The 17,070-nt window shown below is 45.6% G+C and overlaps 1 protein-coding gene across 1 annotated transcript in view; it reads left to right on the forward strand.

The window, feature by feature from the left end:
- The first annotated feature begins 14,557 nt into the window (after positions 1–14,557).
- The window catches only part of PDZRN3 (PDZ domain containing ring finger 3), a 245,239-nt gene continuing 242,726 nt past the window's right edge, over positions 14,558–17,070 (forward strand). The window contains exon 1 of the mRNA XM_040492154.1: positions 14,558–15,607. Within this exon, the coding sequence (XP_040348088.1) occupies positions 14,885–15,607 (723 nt within the window). The 5' untranslated portion in view covers positions 14,558–14,884. The remainder of the gene's footprint in view (positions 15,608–17,070) is intronic.

Below are 17,070 nucleotides of genomic sequence, written 5' to 3' on the forward strand. Positions count from 1 at the left end.
CGTATGGTCTCTGTTGCTTCTCAACTCTGACATTGTGGTGTGAAAGCAGCCACGGACAATGCCTAAGTCCATGGATGTGGCTATGTTCCAACCATACTTTACTGACATGATCGTGATACGCTGGGGTTGGCCTACGGGATATCCTCCCCTGGTCCTATGTGCTTAGCCTGCTTGTTGACCAGTAGGAGGGGAAAGCTAGGATATGGGGAGCAGGCTTATTTCCTTTTGAGGGACAATATCACTTCTCCTTCTGTTCTACTCTCCAGAACTCAGAAAAACTAGAAAAGTAGCTCTTGGCTGGGTAGTCATGGGCCCTGGGAAACCCAGCTTTTTTTTTTCTCTCTCTCTTTAAACACAAGGGAAAATGGATACCAAGGGACAATTGGGAATGCCTGCATTTGCTGCAGCACAGAACTAAGAGAGAAGCACAAAATGAGGCTGGCAAGAGAGGCAGGGTGAGATCATGCCCAGCCTGAGAAGCGAGGTATAGAGTTACAATTCTTTCTCTTAAAAGAAACGGGAAACTGTTGAATGGTTATAAGCAGCAGTGGTTCAGAACCATTTTTCCATCTTAAAAAGATCACTCTGGCAGTGATGTGGAAATGGAAAGGGGTGTGCTGGGATGTAGAGAGACAACTTTGGAAACTATTGCAATCGTCCAGGTAAGGGAGTTGGTGGCTTGGATGAGGAGGGTGGCAAAGACTTGAAGTAAATGGATGGGAGGGAGATTTAGAGGGGAGAGCCTGTAACTCTCCTCAGCTCGAGTTCCCTTTTTAAAACTGAGGGGGGAAAGCAGCTTGATTATTAATGTTTTAAAAAATGAAAGGTGAACTCGATCAACAGTTTCCATCTGATCTGGCCCCAAGCAGTCCATGTCTGCCACTTTCCTCTTTTTCTTCCCGGACAGAAATGCCCATTGTTGACCATCTTCTCTGGGGAAAAGCCATCCCCGTTCTCCCAAGCATGAGCCTCCAGGCTGCGATGACTCAGACCGTGGACACAGAGTTCACAAATCCCAATTGTAACAAGTGGGCAACCCCAGCACTTTACATAAGCAAAGCGAGGAAGCAGCATGTGTTTTGAGACTGACTGGCACCAAAGGAGACAAAAGCCTGCAGTATAATTATGCCAAGCATATAATATGATGCAATCGGTTACTGTCTCCAATATGCCCCACAGTGCAGCACAAGAGCTTTGAATAGTACACTGCTCCAGCCCCGTGTGTCCGTGCCATTGGAAGCCTGAGAAAGCCACTGCACCTTCTCTTCTGTCAGTCCAGAGTGTCCTGGGCATTTATTGAGCGGCTATTGTATACCCAGGACTGTGCTCAATCTGGGGGATATAGAGGGGAGAATAAGACTTGCTTGACCTTATGCTTTCTTCAATAAAATATCTCTCTAGTTTCTGTCTCTCATCCCTGTGAACAAAGGAGGAACAAGTGTCTCCCTTGTTTGAAATGCGCATCCGGTAATGAAGGCATATTCACTGTTATTCTGGGCACAGGGCTGTGGCAAAGATACTTTGGTTTTTACACTTAGCCCTGTGGGCACATTTATCCTTGAAAGACAGTGCCATCCAACTGTTTCCTTTCAAGGGATTGCCTTAATGACTATTGCCACCATTTTTTTTTTTTTTTTTTTTTTATAGAGACAGGACCTCACATTCTTCTGATGTTCATTTGTGTCTTGGGTTGGTAAAATTGTTGTGGGGACTCACTGGTTAATTCGCAGAATAATAAATAACTCCAAGAGAGTGATGATTCACAGGTAGCTCTAATAGGGACTTTTCTTTCTCTAATTCCTTTCTGGTGACATGTGTCAGCAAAACTCCTTTTAGTCCATCACTCCATATTCAGAGTCTGTATACAAAAGCATTTGGGTCCTCGAATTGCAGGTGTCTAGGGCAGAGAATCTGGGCCCGGTTTGTAGATGATAACTTCAGGAAACACAGACAATGCAATTCCACTAGAATGCTGACCCCCCCCTTATGGTCATTAATTCAGTCCTAATGTTGTCTCGCGCAGGAAACGCCTGGCGTTGTGCCACGCACTTTCCATAGGCTTCCTGATTTCAGCGGTATGCCATTCAAATCTACATCTACCCTGTGAAACAGGTGCTAATAACATCTCCCTTTCAGAGATGAAGAAACTGAGGTAAGTGACTTGCAAAGGTCATACAGCCAATAAGCGGTATTGAATGTAGGTTTTTCGGATTCCCAAGTTTATAATATTCCACTGTTCCCTTCGTTCGAAGTATCAACATGAATTGAACATCTATTTAGTATAAAGTCCACATCTCTCTGTCTCACTCTGATGGTCTTAATGGGTTTGAGTTGAGCTGATTTTTGTCTTGCCCAAGTGGCAGGGCATTCATACGTGAGAGCCGTTGGCAAACTAAGGCCTGCATGCGAAATCCAACCCTTTGGAAAATAGAGTTTTATTGGAATCCAGCCACGGTCATTCATTTACATATTTTCTACAGCTGCTTTTTTGTGCTACAACGTTACAGCTGAATACTTGTGACAGAGACGACATGGCCCACAGTGCCGCCAATATTTACTATCTGGTTCTTTACAGAGAACGTTTGCCAAGACCCAAGATGGAGCACAATTACTCGTATTGTTTCTTTGATGAAATTCCTTCTAATGAGTAGAATGGTGTTATTCACCGACTTAGGGTCAGTGTTACTATTAAGTGTATATGTATATGTTATTTAATTCAATTCATTTTTGTCGACTGCCACAAAACAAAAAGGTCAGAAGTCCATGTGTGGGGGTTTTGGCATGAAGAAGAAACTCTACCATTCTCAAATAAAGGGCGAAGTGTGGAACTTCCTTTGACTTTTCCCAAAAGGCGTTCCTAAGTTTTTGTTATGATAGTCACCCCCACCACCCCGCCCTTACCTGCAGTTTCACTTTCTGTGGTTTCGGTTACCCAAGGTCATGGAAGCAGGTGAGCCTCCTTGTGGTGCATGGTCAGAAGGTCAACGGTAGCCTGACGCTACATCACCATGCCTACGTTGTTCACCTCACTTTACGGCATCCACAGACATTTGGTCATCTCAGGTCACAAGAAGGGTGAGGCTAGGGGTGCCTGGGTGGCTCAGTCAGTCATGTGTCCGACTTCCGCTCGGGTCATGATCTCATAGTTCGTGGGCCCTGCGTCGGGCTCTGTGCTGCCAGCTCAGAGCCTGGAGCCTGCTTTGAATACTGTGTCTCCCTCTCTCTCTGCCCTTCCCCTGCTCATGCTCTGTCTCTGTGTCTCTCTCTCTCTCTCTCTCTCTCAAAAGTAAATAAACATTTTCTTTAATGAGAAAAAAAAAAAAAAGAAAGGTGAGTCCAAGTAGATATTTTGAGGGAGAGAGAGACCACATTCCCATAACTTTTATGACAGTATATTGTTATAATTGTTCTATTTTATTATTAGATATCATTAATCTCTGACTGTGCCTAATTTATAAATTTAATTTTATCATAGGTATGTACGTATAGGGAAAAAACCCCACAGTCTATCCATGGTTTAGAGCTACCCATGGTTTCAGGCATCCCCCAGGGGGAGAGGGGGTCTTGGAACGTATCCCCTCAGGTAAGGAGGGCTATTGTCCCTGGAGTTGTGTGCCATTCTTGGACTATTATTGGCAATTCTGTTTACAAACTGGGTAGTCCCTGTCTTTGCTAGTCAATTACTGCCCTCTGGAAGTAACAAAATCAAAACATGTATTACAGAAGTTAGAAACACAATTTCACTTACTTCCCAGAACTTAAAGACCCCTCGGCGAGCTCTCTGAGTGCGGCTTTATCTTCATCTTTAAGCTTACACAACCCGTGGATAAATTATAAGTTACTGCAGAGATTCCCACCAATGACAAACTGACTCACTGTCCTCGGAGTTCTTTCATCTTTTTGGATTCAACTTCTAAGGCTTTGTGTATACTGTCAAGACTGAGTGTGCTATTTGCCAAAATTACAGAGAGTATGCCCGCGTTTGGACACATTTTCCATTTTACCTGTAGAGAAAAATGTTACCATTGCTGAAGGTTTTTCCATGATTGCTTTTTGCGCCTGTAACAAGTAGCTCGTGGCCAGCTTTGTGAAATGTTTCGTGTCTGTTCCTGCGCAGCAATGAAAATAGATCAAAAAGTTTGAGTGACTTTCGTTTGTTAAAATATAACAAACGATTATCCTAGAAACACCATACCATTGTAGGACTATTTTCAGTAATGTTTTGTTTTAGCTTTTTCATTGCCAAATGCCGGGTTGATCTGGGTACCAAAACCACAGTTTCAAGACAAGATTTCAAAGAACGGTAATGTCACGTTTCTCTCGGTTGGCTGACATCTCAAAAATGTTCTGCCTGAAGCCCTCCCAGATGAAAAGAAGTTATTCTTTTGTTGTAAAAATGATAAAAAGGAAAGGCAAGGGAAAAACCCCTAAACAATGAGCATCTATCTCTCTCTCCTTTTTAAAGAGGGCATGGGCAACTCTCTTTTTTATTTTAATACAATCAAATAGTATGCAAATGAAAAGCAATTGTGTGTTCTATGTTAGATGAGGAAGGGGCACTCTGGAAATCACTAGTTCGAGAATTGTAACTCGACATCATTTGAACTCAGGCTCTGTTGACGCCAGTGTTGAAGTGGCTATGTTTTGCTGTAAAAAGGCCCCGACAGATGACACGCTGAGCACAGCTCTGACTATTTGAGACCCAAGGTGACAAGAGAAAGTGATATCACACTGCAGGGTTTTGTTTGTCAAATCAATCAGCAGTGGATGATACATGAAAGCAGTTTATAATACTGTATCCTCATGGAGTGGACAGCATTAGAGTGTGAGCCATCACACTTGCAAACAGAAAGTCGGATCTTCTCCTCCCTCCCCACCGAGCCTAAAATAATAACTTAGCACCTGTGTAAAGTCTTCACAGGTTTCTACATATAAAAATTAGTTAATTAGCAATTATTACCGAATGTTAGGTGAGCACAGATTATTATTATCATCATTTTACAGACAGAGTAAATGAGAGTGATGGAGAAGGTGCCGGGAGAAAAATTACAATTAATGAGTTCCTAGATCACAGGCCTGACCTGCAAGGAGGTTAAGGAGCTTGCTTGTTTCAAAGAAGACACTGTAAAGTGAAACTTACATATTGGAAAAACAGATTTTGCAAATTGAAAATGTCATGTTTATTAGCGAGGGTTGGGATTCTGGTTTTCATTTATGAATATTCCTTTTTATGATTTATTTTTACCCTCCGATACCCCGTGATGACTGAGTCATCTTATTTTTAATGGGGGTTCCATGGGATCAAAGGATTCGCTCTTCAGATCACATTCTTCTCTTTTCTGCTAGGAATAATCAAGAGTCTCTGAGAATTTAGAAACCTGCAAAATGTTTCTGGACCCACAAATATTTGAGTAAGTTGCATAGACAGTCAACATATTTTGTGAGTGTCCAAATGTGAGCCAAACACTGTCATAGGTCTTAGGGATCCAGCACTGATATACACGACAGGTGTCTTTTAAACTTTAAAAGCTTAAATTCCACTTTAGAAACTGTACCTTCATGTGATTTAGCTGAAGGAGGAGGGTCCATTGTTGCATGGAGCCGCTTTGAATTTATTGAATGGCCATAATTATGTGTATGTGTTTTCCCTTCACAGGCGATTGCTTCAAGTCGGGGAGGGTAAAACTGATAATGGTTAGGTGAGCTGATTGGCTGTTTTGAAATTCATCCCTAGACAATGGTTATGCATATATTTTACAGACAGTGTTTCTCCCTCCACCCTAAGATGAGTGATGGCTTCTGTAATAAGACTCTAGTGGGCATGTGTTTTTGCCCATTCCTGCATCCTTTGGGGAACTGCTACTTCCCCTGCCTTCATTTCTTGTGGTCTGGGTGAGTTTGTCCCCACTCTGTGGTTCAGGAATGGACAAATGACCTAAGGCAGCCCAAGAGTCATGCCTTGGAAATGTATTGGAACTACTAGAAAGAGAATGTTCTCTCTGCTGGGGTTGATAAGCTCATGCTATGCAAACCTGGGTTGCAAGGGTTTTCTGTCTAATCACGTGGGGAGCGCCTGCCTAAGAAGGAAGCCAGTCCAGGGGAGAGTAGAGCAGATTCTTAGCACATTCATGTTAGCACCTGGATTCAGATGCCTGAAGCCATTTCTACCTCCTGGACTTTTCATTGATGTGGCCTTGTCTTTTTTTTTTTTTTTTTTTTTTTTTAAATGCCTGAGTCACTTTGAATTGACTTTCAGAAAGTTGATGGTAAAACAAGTTCTAATGCAATTCGAATCAATAATTTTCTTAAAATACAGTTTTGGCATAGATGAGAAAATAGTTTAATAGATACAAGTTTAATAGATACAGATAATAGCTTAATAAATGTAATTTTGAGGGGAGCCTGGGTGTCTCAATTGGTTAAGCGTTCAACTTCAGCTCGGGTCATGATCTCATGAGTTCAGCCCGGTTCATGAGTTCCAGCCTGTGTTGGGCTCTGTACTGACAGCTCAGAGCTTGGAGCCTGCTTCGGATTCTGTGTTTTCCTCTCTCTCTGTCCCTCCTCTGCCCATGCTCTGTCTGTCTGTCTCTCTCTCTCTCAAAAATAAACTTAAAAAACATTTTTTCATAAATATAATTTTGAAAAAAAAAGCTTATGAATGTATATAGACACATGCAGAGTGCTCCCTGTGTATCTAATATCCATTCCTTATTAACTGAACCCTATTAATATTTTTGTATTTTTTTTAATTTTTTTTTCAACGTTTATTTATTTTGGGGACAGAGAGAGACAGAGCACGAACGGGGGAGGGGCAGAGAGAGAGGGAGACACAGAATCGGAAACAGGCTCCAGGCTCCGAGCTATCAGCCCAGAGCCTGACGCGGGGCTCGAACTCACGGACCGCGAGATCGTGACCTGGCTGAAGTCGGACGCTTAACCGACTGCGCCACCCATGCGCCCCAATATTTTTGTATTTTTATGACAGCTTTATTGAATACTCGGTATATGAGATACATTTCACATACCGTGAAATTCACCGTTTTGGTTTTTTTAAGTTTATTTATTTATTTTGAGAGAAAGCACAAAGTGGGGGCACAGAGAGAAGGGGAGAGAGAGAGAGAGAGAGAGAGAGAGAGAGAGAGAGAGAGAGAACGAGAGAGAGAGAGAATCCCAAGCAGGCTCTGCACTATCAGCCCAAAGCCCGATGTGGACCTCAAACTCACGGACTATGAAATCATGACCTCAGCCCAAATCAAGAGCCAGACACTTAACTGACTGAACTAACCAGGGGCCCCAAAATTCACCCTTTTAAAGTATACAATTCAGTGGCTTTTAATACATTCACAAAGTTATGTAACCATCTGTATGATTAATTTTAGAAGATTTTCATCACCTCAAAAAGAAATCCCATATCCATCCCATTTCTCCTCCTCTCAGCTTCTGACAAGCACTAATCTGATTTGTGTCTCTATAGATTCTATATAAATAGAATCACACAATTACGTAGTCTTTTGTGTTTGGCTTCTTTCGCTCAGAATAACGTTTTCAATGTAACCCATATTATAGCATGAATCTGTACTTCGTTCCTTTTTATGGTGACTGATATTCCACTATATATTAGTTTTTCTTACACATTCATCAGTTGACGGATACTTGGGATGCTTAAACTTTATGACTATCATGAATAATGCTGCTGCCATAAACATTCACATGCAAGTGTATATTTTCAGTTCTCTTGGTTATATAGCTAGGAGTGGAACTGCTGGGTCATCTGGTCACCCAGTGTGTAACATTCTGCATAACTGCCAAATTTTCCAGAGTGGCTGTTTCATTTTACAAAGCCACAAGCAGTGTATGAGAGTCCCAATTCCTCCATATCTTCATCTATACTTGTTATTGTCCGTTTTTTTGACATTAGCCATCCTAGTGGATGGGAAATGATATCTCACAATATACACCGGAAAGCAGTGTATTCATACACCTTATGAAAGACTTTATTTCACAAATCTTCTTTGCATGTAGGGATTGTTGCTGAAATGTTAGAGAAAGTACTTGGACGGGATTCTGAGAAAGGTCCTAAAGAAGGCTAAATTAGGAGGGGGGTAATTTTTGGTCTTTCCCTCTTTCCTTCACTTTTCCTCTTGGACCGATTGGCTCTGCAGTGGACATCTTGGTCCACAAAGTGAGCAGGGAGGCCAGGCCCTACTGACAATAGACTAGGGAGATTAAAGAATCCTAAGTCTTCGATGACCTGGAAGCCAGGGTATCAGCTTTGTGCTACTAGATATAAATACGACTTTTTTACTTCAGGGACAAAGAGATTTTTTTGCTTACAGACTTCATGGTTATTTTGATGTTCTGTTTTCCTCAGCTAAACTTAATCTTTTTTTCTCCTGCACTTATAAATGTATGTGTGTATATACACCTGTGTTTTTATGCACATAAGTGTGTGTATACATACACACACATCCGTGCATAGATCGGCTAGATGCACACAAAACCTAATTCTTGTCCTACCTGAGAACATAGGTAGATCACACTCCCCACAATCCCCTGCTGTCATTGTGGCCCTGTGGCTGAATTACAGCCGGGAGGCTGTGGGTGGAAGGAAGCATTCCCAGTCCTGCCTACACACACCTTCCATGGACACCTTCCCTTCCCTTCTCTTCTCCCCATCCACTGAATGGAGGCAGGTCTGAGGAGAGGCCTTAAAGTAGGGGAAAGCCAGTAGGTGGAAGGAACGAGGGTACCCAATGACCACATGGATATCTATACTGGACAAGAGTAAGAAACACATTCTTTAGTGTTAGATCTTAGAGAATTTGGAGTTTGCTTACCCTCACTGAATTGCATATACATACACATCCACATTTATATGAAATCACAGACTTTAACCCTAGGTCACTCAATGAACCAGAGTTAACACTCACCTCCTGACATTTGATCCAATCCTTTCTCTGTGGTACTAGGTTGTAAGGATAACCAAGCATCTGCAACTGTACGTTTCATCGTATGTATTTAGAAAGTCATCTAGGGGTACCTGGATGACTCAGTCAGTTAAGCATCTGGCTTTGGCTCAGGTCACGATCTCATGACTCTTGAGTTTGAGCCCCACATCAGGCTCTGTGCTGATGGCTCAGAGCCTGGAGTCTGCTTTGGATTCTGTCTCCCCCCCCGCCCTTGCCCCTCCCCCCTCAAATATAAATAAACATTAATAAAAAAATGTTTTTAAAAGAAAGCCATCTAATTTGTTTGAGCTTTCATGTCCCCTTTTGATACCGTGTAGTTTGCACTGGATACGATACTTAATACATTTGTTTTAGTATGAAAACTAAATGGTGAGTTCATCCAGCTGGCAACATTGGGGCCCTGTGAATTCACTAAGGTAAGAGCTAGATCCTGTGTCCTTTTTCATATGTCTTGTCTTCTATGCTCTCTACATGACAGGGGAGCAGTATTTGTGGGATAAAAGAGAAGCTCCCTTCTAGCTCCAAATGTCTACAATGTCACAAGTGTTTTGAATCACATTTGTCACACACACACACACACACACACACACACACACACACACACAGACCTTTTCTGTTAAAAAAAAAAGCCACTCAGTTCACAACCAGATAATGATCCAGCTCTTTCTGTGGGAGTTCAAAATTCAGGATAGATTTTGTTATGGGAATGATGTTCTAAATGATGACAGGCCACAGAAGTCTATTTAATTAATAATGTGATACAAATACCTTGCATGGTAGCACCAATCTGTGCCTAGGATTTTAGAAGCAGAAACTTACATCGAGTAGCAAGAGGGAGCAGTTTGTTCAGCATTTTTAAGTCTCTACTAAGTGTTAAATATGTGGGAAAGAAGATGGATATGGTAGCCCTGCTCTAGAACACAATGGGGGTGGGGAGGTGGACATTGATCAAGCTGTGCCCCTCTGCTACCAAAACCTACCCATGCCACCCGGCACTCTCAGGTCATTTGAAACCCTTTAGTCTGCTGTGTGGCCTGCCAGCCCTGGATGTTTGGATTCTACCCACTTCTCTACCCTTACTCAATGCTATCCTTCCCCTTTGTCACCCTGTTTTAGGTCCTAGGCAAGCTCTAACTTAAACCAAGTGCTTGACTCCCTCTGGACCTCTGCACTTTCTGCCGCTTCTGTCTGGAATGTTCTCCGCTGACTATTGCCAGCTCATTCTCGCCCTTCAAACAACTCCCATTTCTCCTCTCATCAGACTTCCCTATTTGGAATGGACTCCTCTAATTTCTCTCTAGCACAACAGCTTGTTGCATAGTGTTTATAGCAGGGCTTCTCAAACTTTAGGTGCATACATACCACTTGGGGACACTGTTAAAATGCAGATTCTAACTCAGTACATCCAGGAGGAAGCCTGAGATCCTGTAGTTTCAGCAGGTTTCCAGGTGATGCCACGCCTCTGACCACACTTTGATCAGCACTGCTGTAGAGAACTTCCAACATACCATCATGGTGTCGGTCACTTATTTGTTTATCGATACTTGGTTTTTTGCACCGTGGAACGAGGACTCAGCTGGGCACCATTGCCCATCTGGTTCACCCCTGTCACCCCAGTGCCACGACAGCACCTTCTTAGCGTACAGAAGCTACGAATTAATTAACCATTGGGGAAATTAAGGCATTCCAAGTGTGATGAATGTTATACATGGGAATATGCGTGGTGCTGTACAAGCTAGTCCCATCTGAAGGGACAGGAAAGGAGGGCTCACCACTGTGCAGCACCAGAGTCTTGCACAAATTTGTAAGAAGCTTTTTCACAACTCCCCCTGTTCTCTAGCCAATGCCCCCCACTGTGGTAGCTCATCTTGACTTAGCCAAATTTTCAAGTCTCTAGGATAAAAAATTACCTATTCTTCTTCCTGCCCAAGGCCAAATGAAATGCCCCAGGCCCTAGAAGGGCTGACATTGGCTATGTTAGGAGGCTAGCAATCTGCTTGAGATGCGTCACACCTGTTCACCTGTGACTACTACAGCTTACTACTCTCTGGTAGTACTTCTGGTTGGTTTAAAAAAAAGGTTTATTAATCAAATTGTATGTATGGAACTATTTCAGCTAGTAGAATGTAAGTAGTTAAGCCTAGGGAAGCTGCTGCCAATAAAAGCAAAAAATCTTGACTTTTTTGCCTTCTTTAATACCGAACACACAAATTATCTAAAGCCTAGGGGAAGCTGAGGGTTGACGGAGGGAAGAGGCAGGTGAGTCATGTTGAAGGCATGGAGTGATTTTCTACATCATTTGTAAGGTAGTAACTCCCGAGTTAAGAGTTATGCAGTAAACCACATAGTTGTCACAGAGGTTAAGTGTGAGGGTTGTGGAATCCTTCTGTCTATATTCTTGACTGCTGTTTTGATAACTTACAGAATCTCTGTAAACCTCAGTTTCTTCACTTGTAAACTGGAGCCAACAACACACACAAGTACTTTGTGATGTGCTGTGAGGGTTAATGAAAAAATGAAGGTCAAGTAGTGAGCACAATGCTTCGCACAGAGTACTAGCTCTCAACAGGGCACACATTATCATCTGGCACAATCCGATAGAAGAGACCATGAGGACAAAAGCCAAAATCAGGGTGATAGTGGACGTAGCATTGCAGTTAGGCTTGGGATCACTTTTGGTGAGGAAGTGCCAAACCTGACTGTAAGAGGAAAGGGGGATGGCAAAGATGGTGGAGGCCATAAGGATCATTTGCAGGGGCACCTGGGTGGCTCAGTGGGGTTGCAAGTCTGAAATGGGCTCAGGTCATGATCTCACATTTCGTGAGTTCGAACCCCACATGGGGCTCAGCCTGTCGGCACAGAGTTTGTTTCGGGATCCTCTGTCCCCCTCTCTCTCCGCCCCTCCCCAATTTGTGCTCTCCCCAAACTAAATATTTAAAAAAAAAAAAAGGATCGTTTGCAAAATGACCGATCCACCTGTCCCCAAGGAATCATGTTTATGAACAGTCAGCTGGTTCTGCGACTGTTGAGTTAGTATCTCATCCAGGTCAGAAAAACTAGCTAGTTTTCTCAGAGGGCCTGCCAGACCCAACACTCACCTTCCTAAGCTTGTATTCACGTTTATGAGTGTGCTGTCTCAGCTTTCCAATTTAACACCATTCTCTGTGCTGCATTCCCTAGGTCATTCTACAGCTAGCAGGGGTTGTGGGCTGCTAGTACTTGCCTGACTTCAGCAATTAATGAAAGGTTGCCCTAAACCAGCAGCAGTTCTCAATCCAGGGCAAGTTTGCCCCCAGGGCGCATGGGCAAAATCTGGCGGGTGTGTGTGTGTGTGTGTGTGTGTGTGTGTGTGAGGATGGGGTTGTCACTGGCATCTAGTGGGCAGTAACCAGAGATGCTGCTAAACGTTGTTGAATGGACAGAACAAGCCCCCACAACAAAGAATTGCTTGGCTGTCAGTAGAACCAAGGTTGAGAAACCTTGCCTTAAACTGTACTTGTTTTAAACTTTTGTAGTTCTCAGCCCCCCTGTTAAATTTAGCCCCTAAATAATATGCATGGTCCGCCAACTCTGACATTCTAGGAGGTGGTTTTTAATTCCGACCTCCAAAATTTTTGATACTAAAATTAACCAATAAGGAGTGGCTCTGCCAGACTTTGCTTTTGCCCAAAGAAGCTGATCCACACTCCTCCACAGCTTCTCGTAGGCCTCAGCTGTAGCATTTTATCAACAGCCTCTCAGTCGGCTGCAGGGGGAGGTGGTGGTGGGTGGCTCCTAAAAGAAGCTTACACCCAAAGCAAGCACTGATTTCCCATTTATGGTGTATGATGAGCTTCCCCCGGTTTCTCAAAACCAGTTTGGTTTGAAGATTATCCCCCTGTTGACACTAGCCCACCCTGTGAAACTGACAAGCCCACACACCTTTGTTGAAAAGAATGTGTTTCTTACTCATTATCTGAGAACCTGTGAGCTGCTTAATAAATATACTAATGGAGGATTCCTGGCACATGCTTTTCTGAACAAAGGCCAATTATATTCCACCCCATGTACTATCAAAGAAATGCGTTAATTGATTACAGCAATGAAAAGAAAGCCTCTACCACAAACAGCAAATGCCACCAACACTGATTAAAGAACACTGTCCAGTGACCTCAATGATGCATTGAAAAACCTAGTCAGTGACATCTTTTTAAAGGTCAGTTCAAAACAAGTAATCCTACGGACATCAAGGGAATCCTTTCACTCTGGTGAAGCAGTTAACTAGTGAAGGTCATGGGGCTGTAGCAGCCAGATAAAGGAGAGAAGTAAAAGCAATTAGACAAAATGGATGTTGTAATCCCACTTTCTAGACCTCAGAGCCACACTAAACACAGAGATCCAACTTTTCCACTTCACTATTCAGAAACTGCCAGCAGGGTCCAACTGAGAATTCTTTCCCTTGGTTTCTTTCTTACTGGTGCGGACTGCATGTTTCTCATCAATGTCTATAACCCTGGGTGAAAAAGAAAATCACCAAATCCATGGATGATGCTATGTATTTTATCATGTAACTTGCAATCTCAACGTATTCCTTCAACACACTGGAGTATTGCTGAAAACTACAAGTGTCACGACACTGCTTGAAAAACTGACCCTGAGTAGAAGGAAAAAAGTCCAGGTTCAAGGATGGCCACTTTCCAATCAGGTGGAGGTACAGCCACCGGAAGCATCAGCCTCTTTTTGGAAGCTCTTTTAACTTGGAGATTCTCAGGCCCCGCCCCAGACCTACGGGATCGGGATCAGATTCCACCTCCACATTAAAATTTGAGAAACACTGCTGTAGGACATCTGACAGCACTTTTTTTTTTCCTTCTCCCAGCCTGAGTGTCCCCTAAGTGGAAAATGGAAATGTAACAAAGTAATATTTGTGTATAACAAAGGAAAAAAAAAAAAAAAACAACACAGTTCACATGACGGGATGTGAGGGTGGGTTATGGGGAACTTCTCTCAGATTTATACTTGTGCGATTTTTCACTTTGTAGGACCAGCGTTACTTCTCTTGTCAGGCAGTAAAACAATTTTTAAATGGCGCTAACACTCTCTCACAACATCGTACTGATGATTTTTAAAGGGACCGATTTAGAAGCGCGGACACTTGAGAGGTGTTAAGTGAAATGGACCGAGCCAGGATTCTACCCTCTCCCATCCCGACAGCCTGTGAGCAGCTCTCTTCCCCGCAGAGTCCCCCCTGCAGATTCGCCCTCTGGTCCTGGAATCCTTGGCCTGCCCAAATCCTGGGCTCCGCAGAACCTCGGGTCGGAACTGCAGTTGCTGGAGCGTTCCGCAGGCTCAGTAACTTTCCCTGGAATGAAATAAATAAAGACCGTAAGTGCTGAGATAGCTGACCCCAAAATATTTTTCGTTCTCTGCAATTAGCCAAGAAAAGAGAGCGCGGGGGAGGGGAGTTAAAAGTCACGATCTGTCCCGGAAGGGGCTCCAGGAGAAGTCTCTGGGCGGTAACACCAGCCTCCGCTCCAAACTCGGTGAGCTTTTCTTGGCCTGTGTTGGTACCCTATAGCAAAAACTGCAAGACAGCAGAGAGGAGTCGCCGGAGAGAAGGGCTCAGACTGGCGTCCTGGGCAGGCCAGTCCTCTCTCGGGGTCTCTCCATCCTCCTCTGCCTCCTCCTTGTGGCAAGGGGCGGGCCGGAGACAGCCCAGGCAGGATGTAAGTGCGCACGCGCTCGCGCATATACGGCTGGAGGAGTCCTGTTCCTCGGGCATTTTCCGAGGAAGTCTGGAGCAATTAGGCTCAGTCCGGGGAGAGCGAGCGAGCGAGCGGGAGGCGCAGCCGGCGCGTCTGGGCTGCCTCGCAGGGAGGGAGGGAGGGAGGGGGCGGCCGGCCGCCCGGCGGCGACCCCGGGCCCCGGCCGCCACCATGGGCTTCGAGCTGGACCGCTTCGACGGCGACGTGGACCCGGACCTGAAGTGCGCGCTGTGCCACAAGGTCCTGGAGGACCCGCTGACCACGCCGTGCGGCCACGTCTTCTGCGCCGGCTGCGTGTTGCCCTGGGTGGTGCAGGAGGGCAGCTGCCCGGCGCGCTGCCGCGGTCGCCTGTCGGCCAAGGAGCTCAACCACGTCCTGCCGCTCAAGCGCCTCATCCTCAAGCTGGACATCAAGTGCGCGCACGCGGCGCGAGGCTGCGGCCGGGTGGTCAAGCTGCAGCAGCTGCCAGAGCACCTCGAGCGCTGCGACTTCGCGCCCGCGCGCTGCCGCCACGCGGGCTGCGGCCAGGTGCTGCTGCGGCGCGACGTGGAGGCGCACATGCGCGACGCGTGCGACGCGCGGCCGGTGGGCCGCTGCCAGGAGGGTTGCGGGCTGCCCCTGACGCACGGCGAGCAGCGCGCGGGCGGCCACTGCTGCGCCAGGGCCCTGCGGGCGCATAACAGCGCGCTGCAGGCCCGCCTGGGCGCGCTGCACAAGGCGCTCAAGAAGGAGGCGCTGCGCGCCGGCAAGCGCGAGAAGTCGCTGGTGGCGCAGCTGGCCGCGGCGCAGCTGGAGCTGCAGATGACCGCACTGCGCTACCAAAAGAAGTTCACGGAGTACAGCGCGCGCCTCGACTCGCTCAGCCGCTGCGTGGCCGCGCCGCCCGGCGGCAAGGTAGGCGCCCGCCACCGGCCCCAACCCCCTGCCGGGCTCCCCTGGGTACCCAGGGCCCCTCCTGGTCCCTTTGGGCACCGGGATGCCTGGAACTTCCCAGGAGCATCCCTGCCGCCTCCTTCCACTGCTTACTCGCTGTATCACTAAGAGCGGGCCGCTGCAACAGTTTAAGCTTGGAAACTATGGTCCCTGCAGATCACATACACAGGGTGAAATGTAGCTACAGCAGCTTCCTGGGGTCTGGAAAGACTAAAAGGACCCCACAGCGTGGAGTAAGAATGAGTGCAGTTCCAAAGTCAGACGTTTTGCTGCTCAGATCAGCTAGGTGATCTTGGGGCAGTTGCTTAACTTCTTAAGGTTGAAAAACCTAGTTCTCTATACCTGTGGCACCAAGCATGAGATATCGACACACAGGGTAAACTGTATCCATGCATCCTTAGGAATTTCAGAAAGAGCAAATGAAACACACAGTTCTGAATAAGTTCAGAAGGATTCCAGAAGACGGGCCCCTGGAGTGAAAGCTGGATTCAGACGTGGGCTTTGCTGCCAACTGGCTGGCTGACCTTGAGCAAGCTGTGTAGCCTTTCTAAAGTTAGAAACTGGTCCCTAGAGATGTGACACGGGTAAAACACAGCCAGGCCCCGTCTGTGGCGTTCATGCGGGGATTCCAGAAAAAAAGAAAGTGCCACCAATCATAAAGTAATAATTGAGAGGAAGTTCTTTCAAATTGCAACTATTTTAGAACTTGGGCGTTTTGCACACCAACTGAGTGACTGTGAGGTTTAACATCCAGATGCATCAGTTTACCTAAATGTAAAATGGGTGGTTGTCAGCCTACTGGGAGAGAATAGTTACAAAGACCTGGCCCTGTGCTGGGTGGAGAGTGTGTGCTCAACAAAGTGTTAACATCCCCCTGGGGCCATCGCCTTGCGCTGATAGTTGGTGTAATTACAACGGTCACCCTGAGTGAAGGCTTGCTTTGCTCTAGGCCTTATGCTGAGTACTTCTCAGGTGTTTCCTTTTTAATCAAGTGAGGCAGCTGGGATGCTTCCCATTTTGTAGATGAAGAGACTGAGCCCCTGTGAGGGGCAGACATGTACCTGGGTCATAGCTTTTAGTGCCAGAGTTGCCTTCTGAATGCTCATGTGCCTGTCTTTCCAGCCCAGGGTCATAAGCACGATTGTGTTGCCTCTCAGTGTAAACCCAAGGCCCATTTTTTGAGTGTTTATTATGTTCTAGCAACTGTGGGAAGCACTTTACAGGCATTATCTACTTAATCCTTTCAGGTGGAGGAAGCAGGTTCAGAGAGGTCATAGAACTTGTCCAGAGTCATACTGTGACTCCGGGAACAGAGTGAGGATTCGGGTTCTACATCGGAGTTATCAGCATTGGGATGTATTGACATACTGAGTCCCATCATTCTTTATTGGAGGAGGCCGTCCTCTGCATTGTAAAATGTTTAG

This window comes from Herpailurus yagouaroundi, unplaced genomic scaffold, assembly GCF_014898765.1.
Source record: "Herpailurus yagouaroundi ecotype Mexico unplaced genomic scaffold, PumYag 183, whole genome shotgun sequence".
Taxonomy (NCBI): domain Eukaryota; kingdom Metazoa; phylum Chordata; class Mammalia; order Carnivora; family Felidae; genus Herpailurus; species Herpailurus yagouaroundi.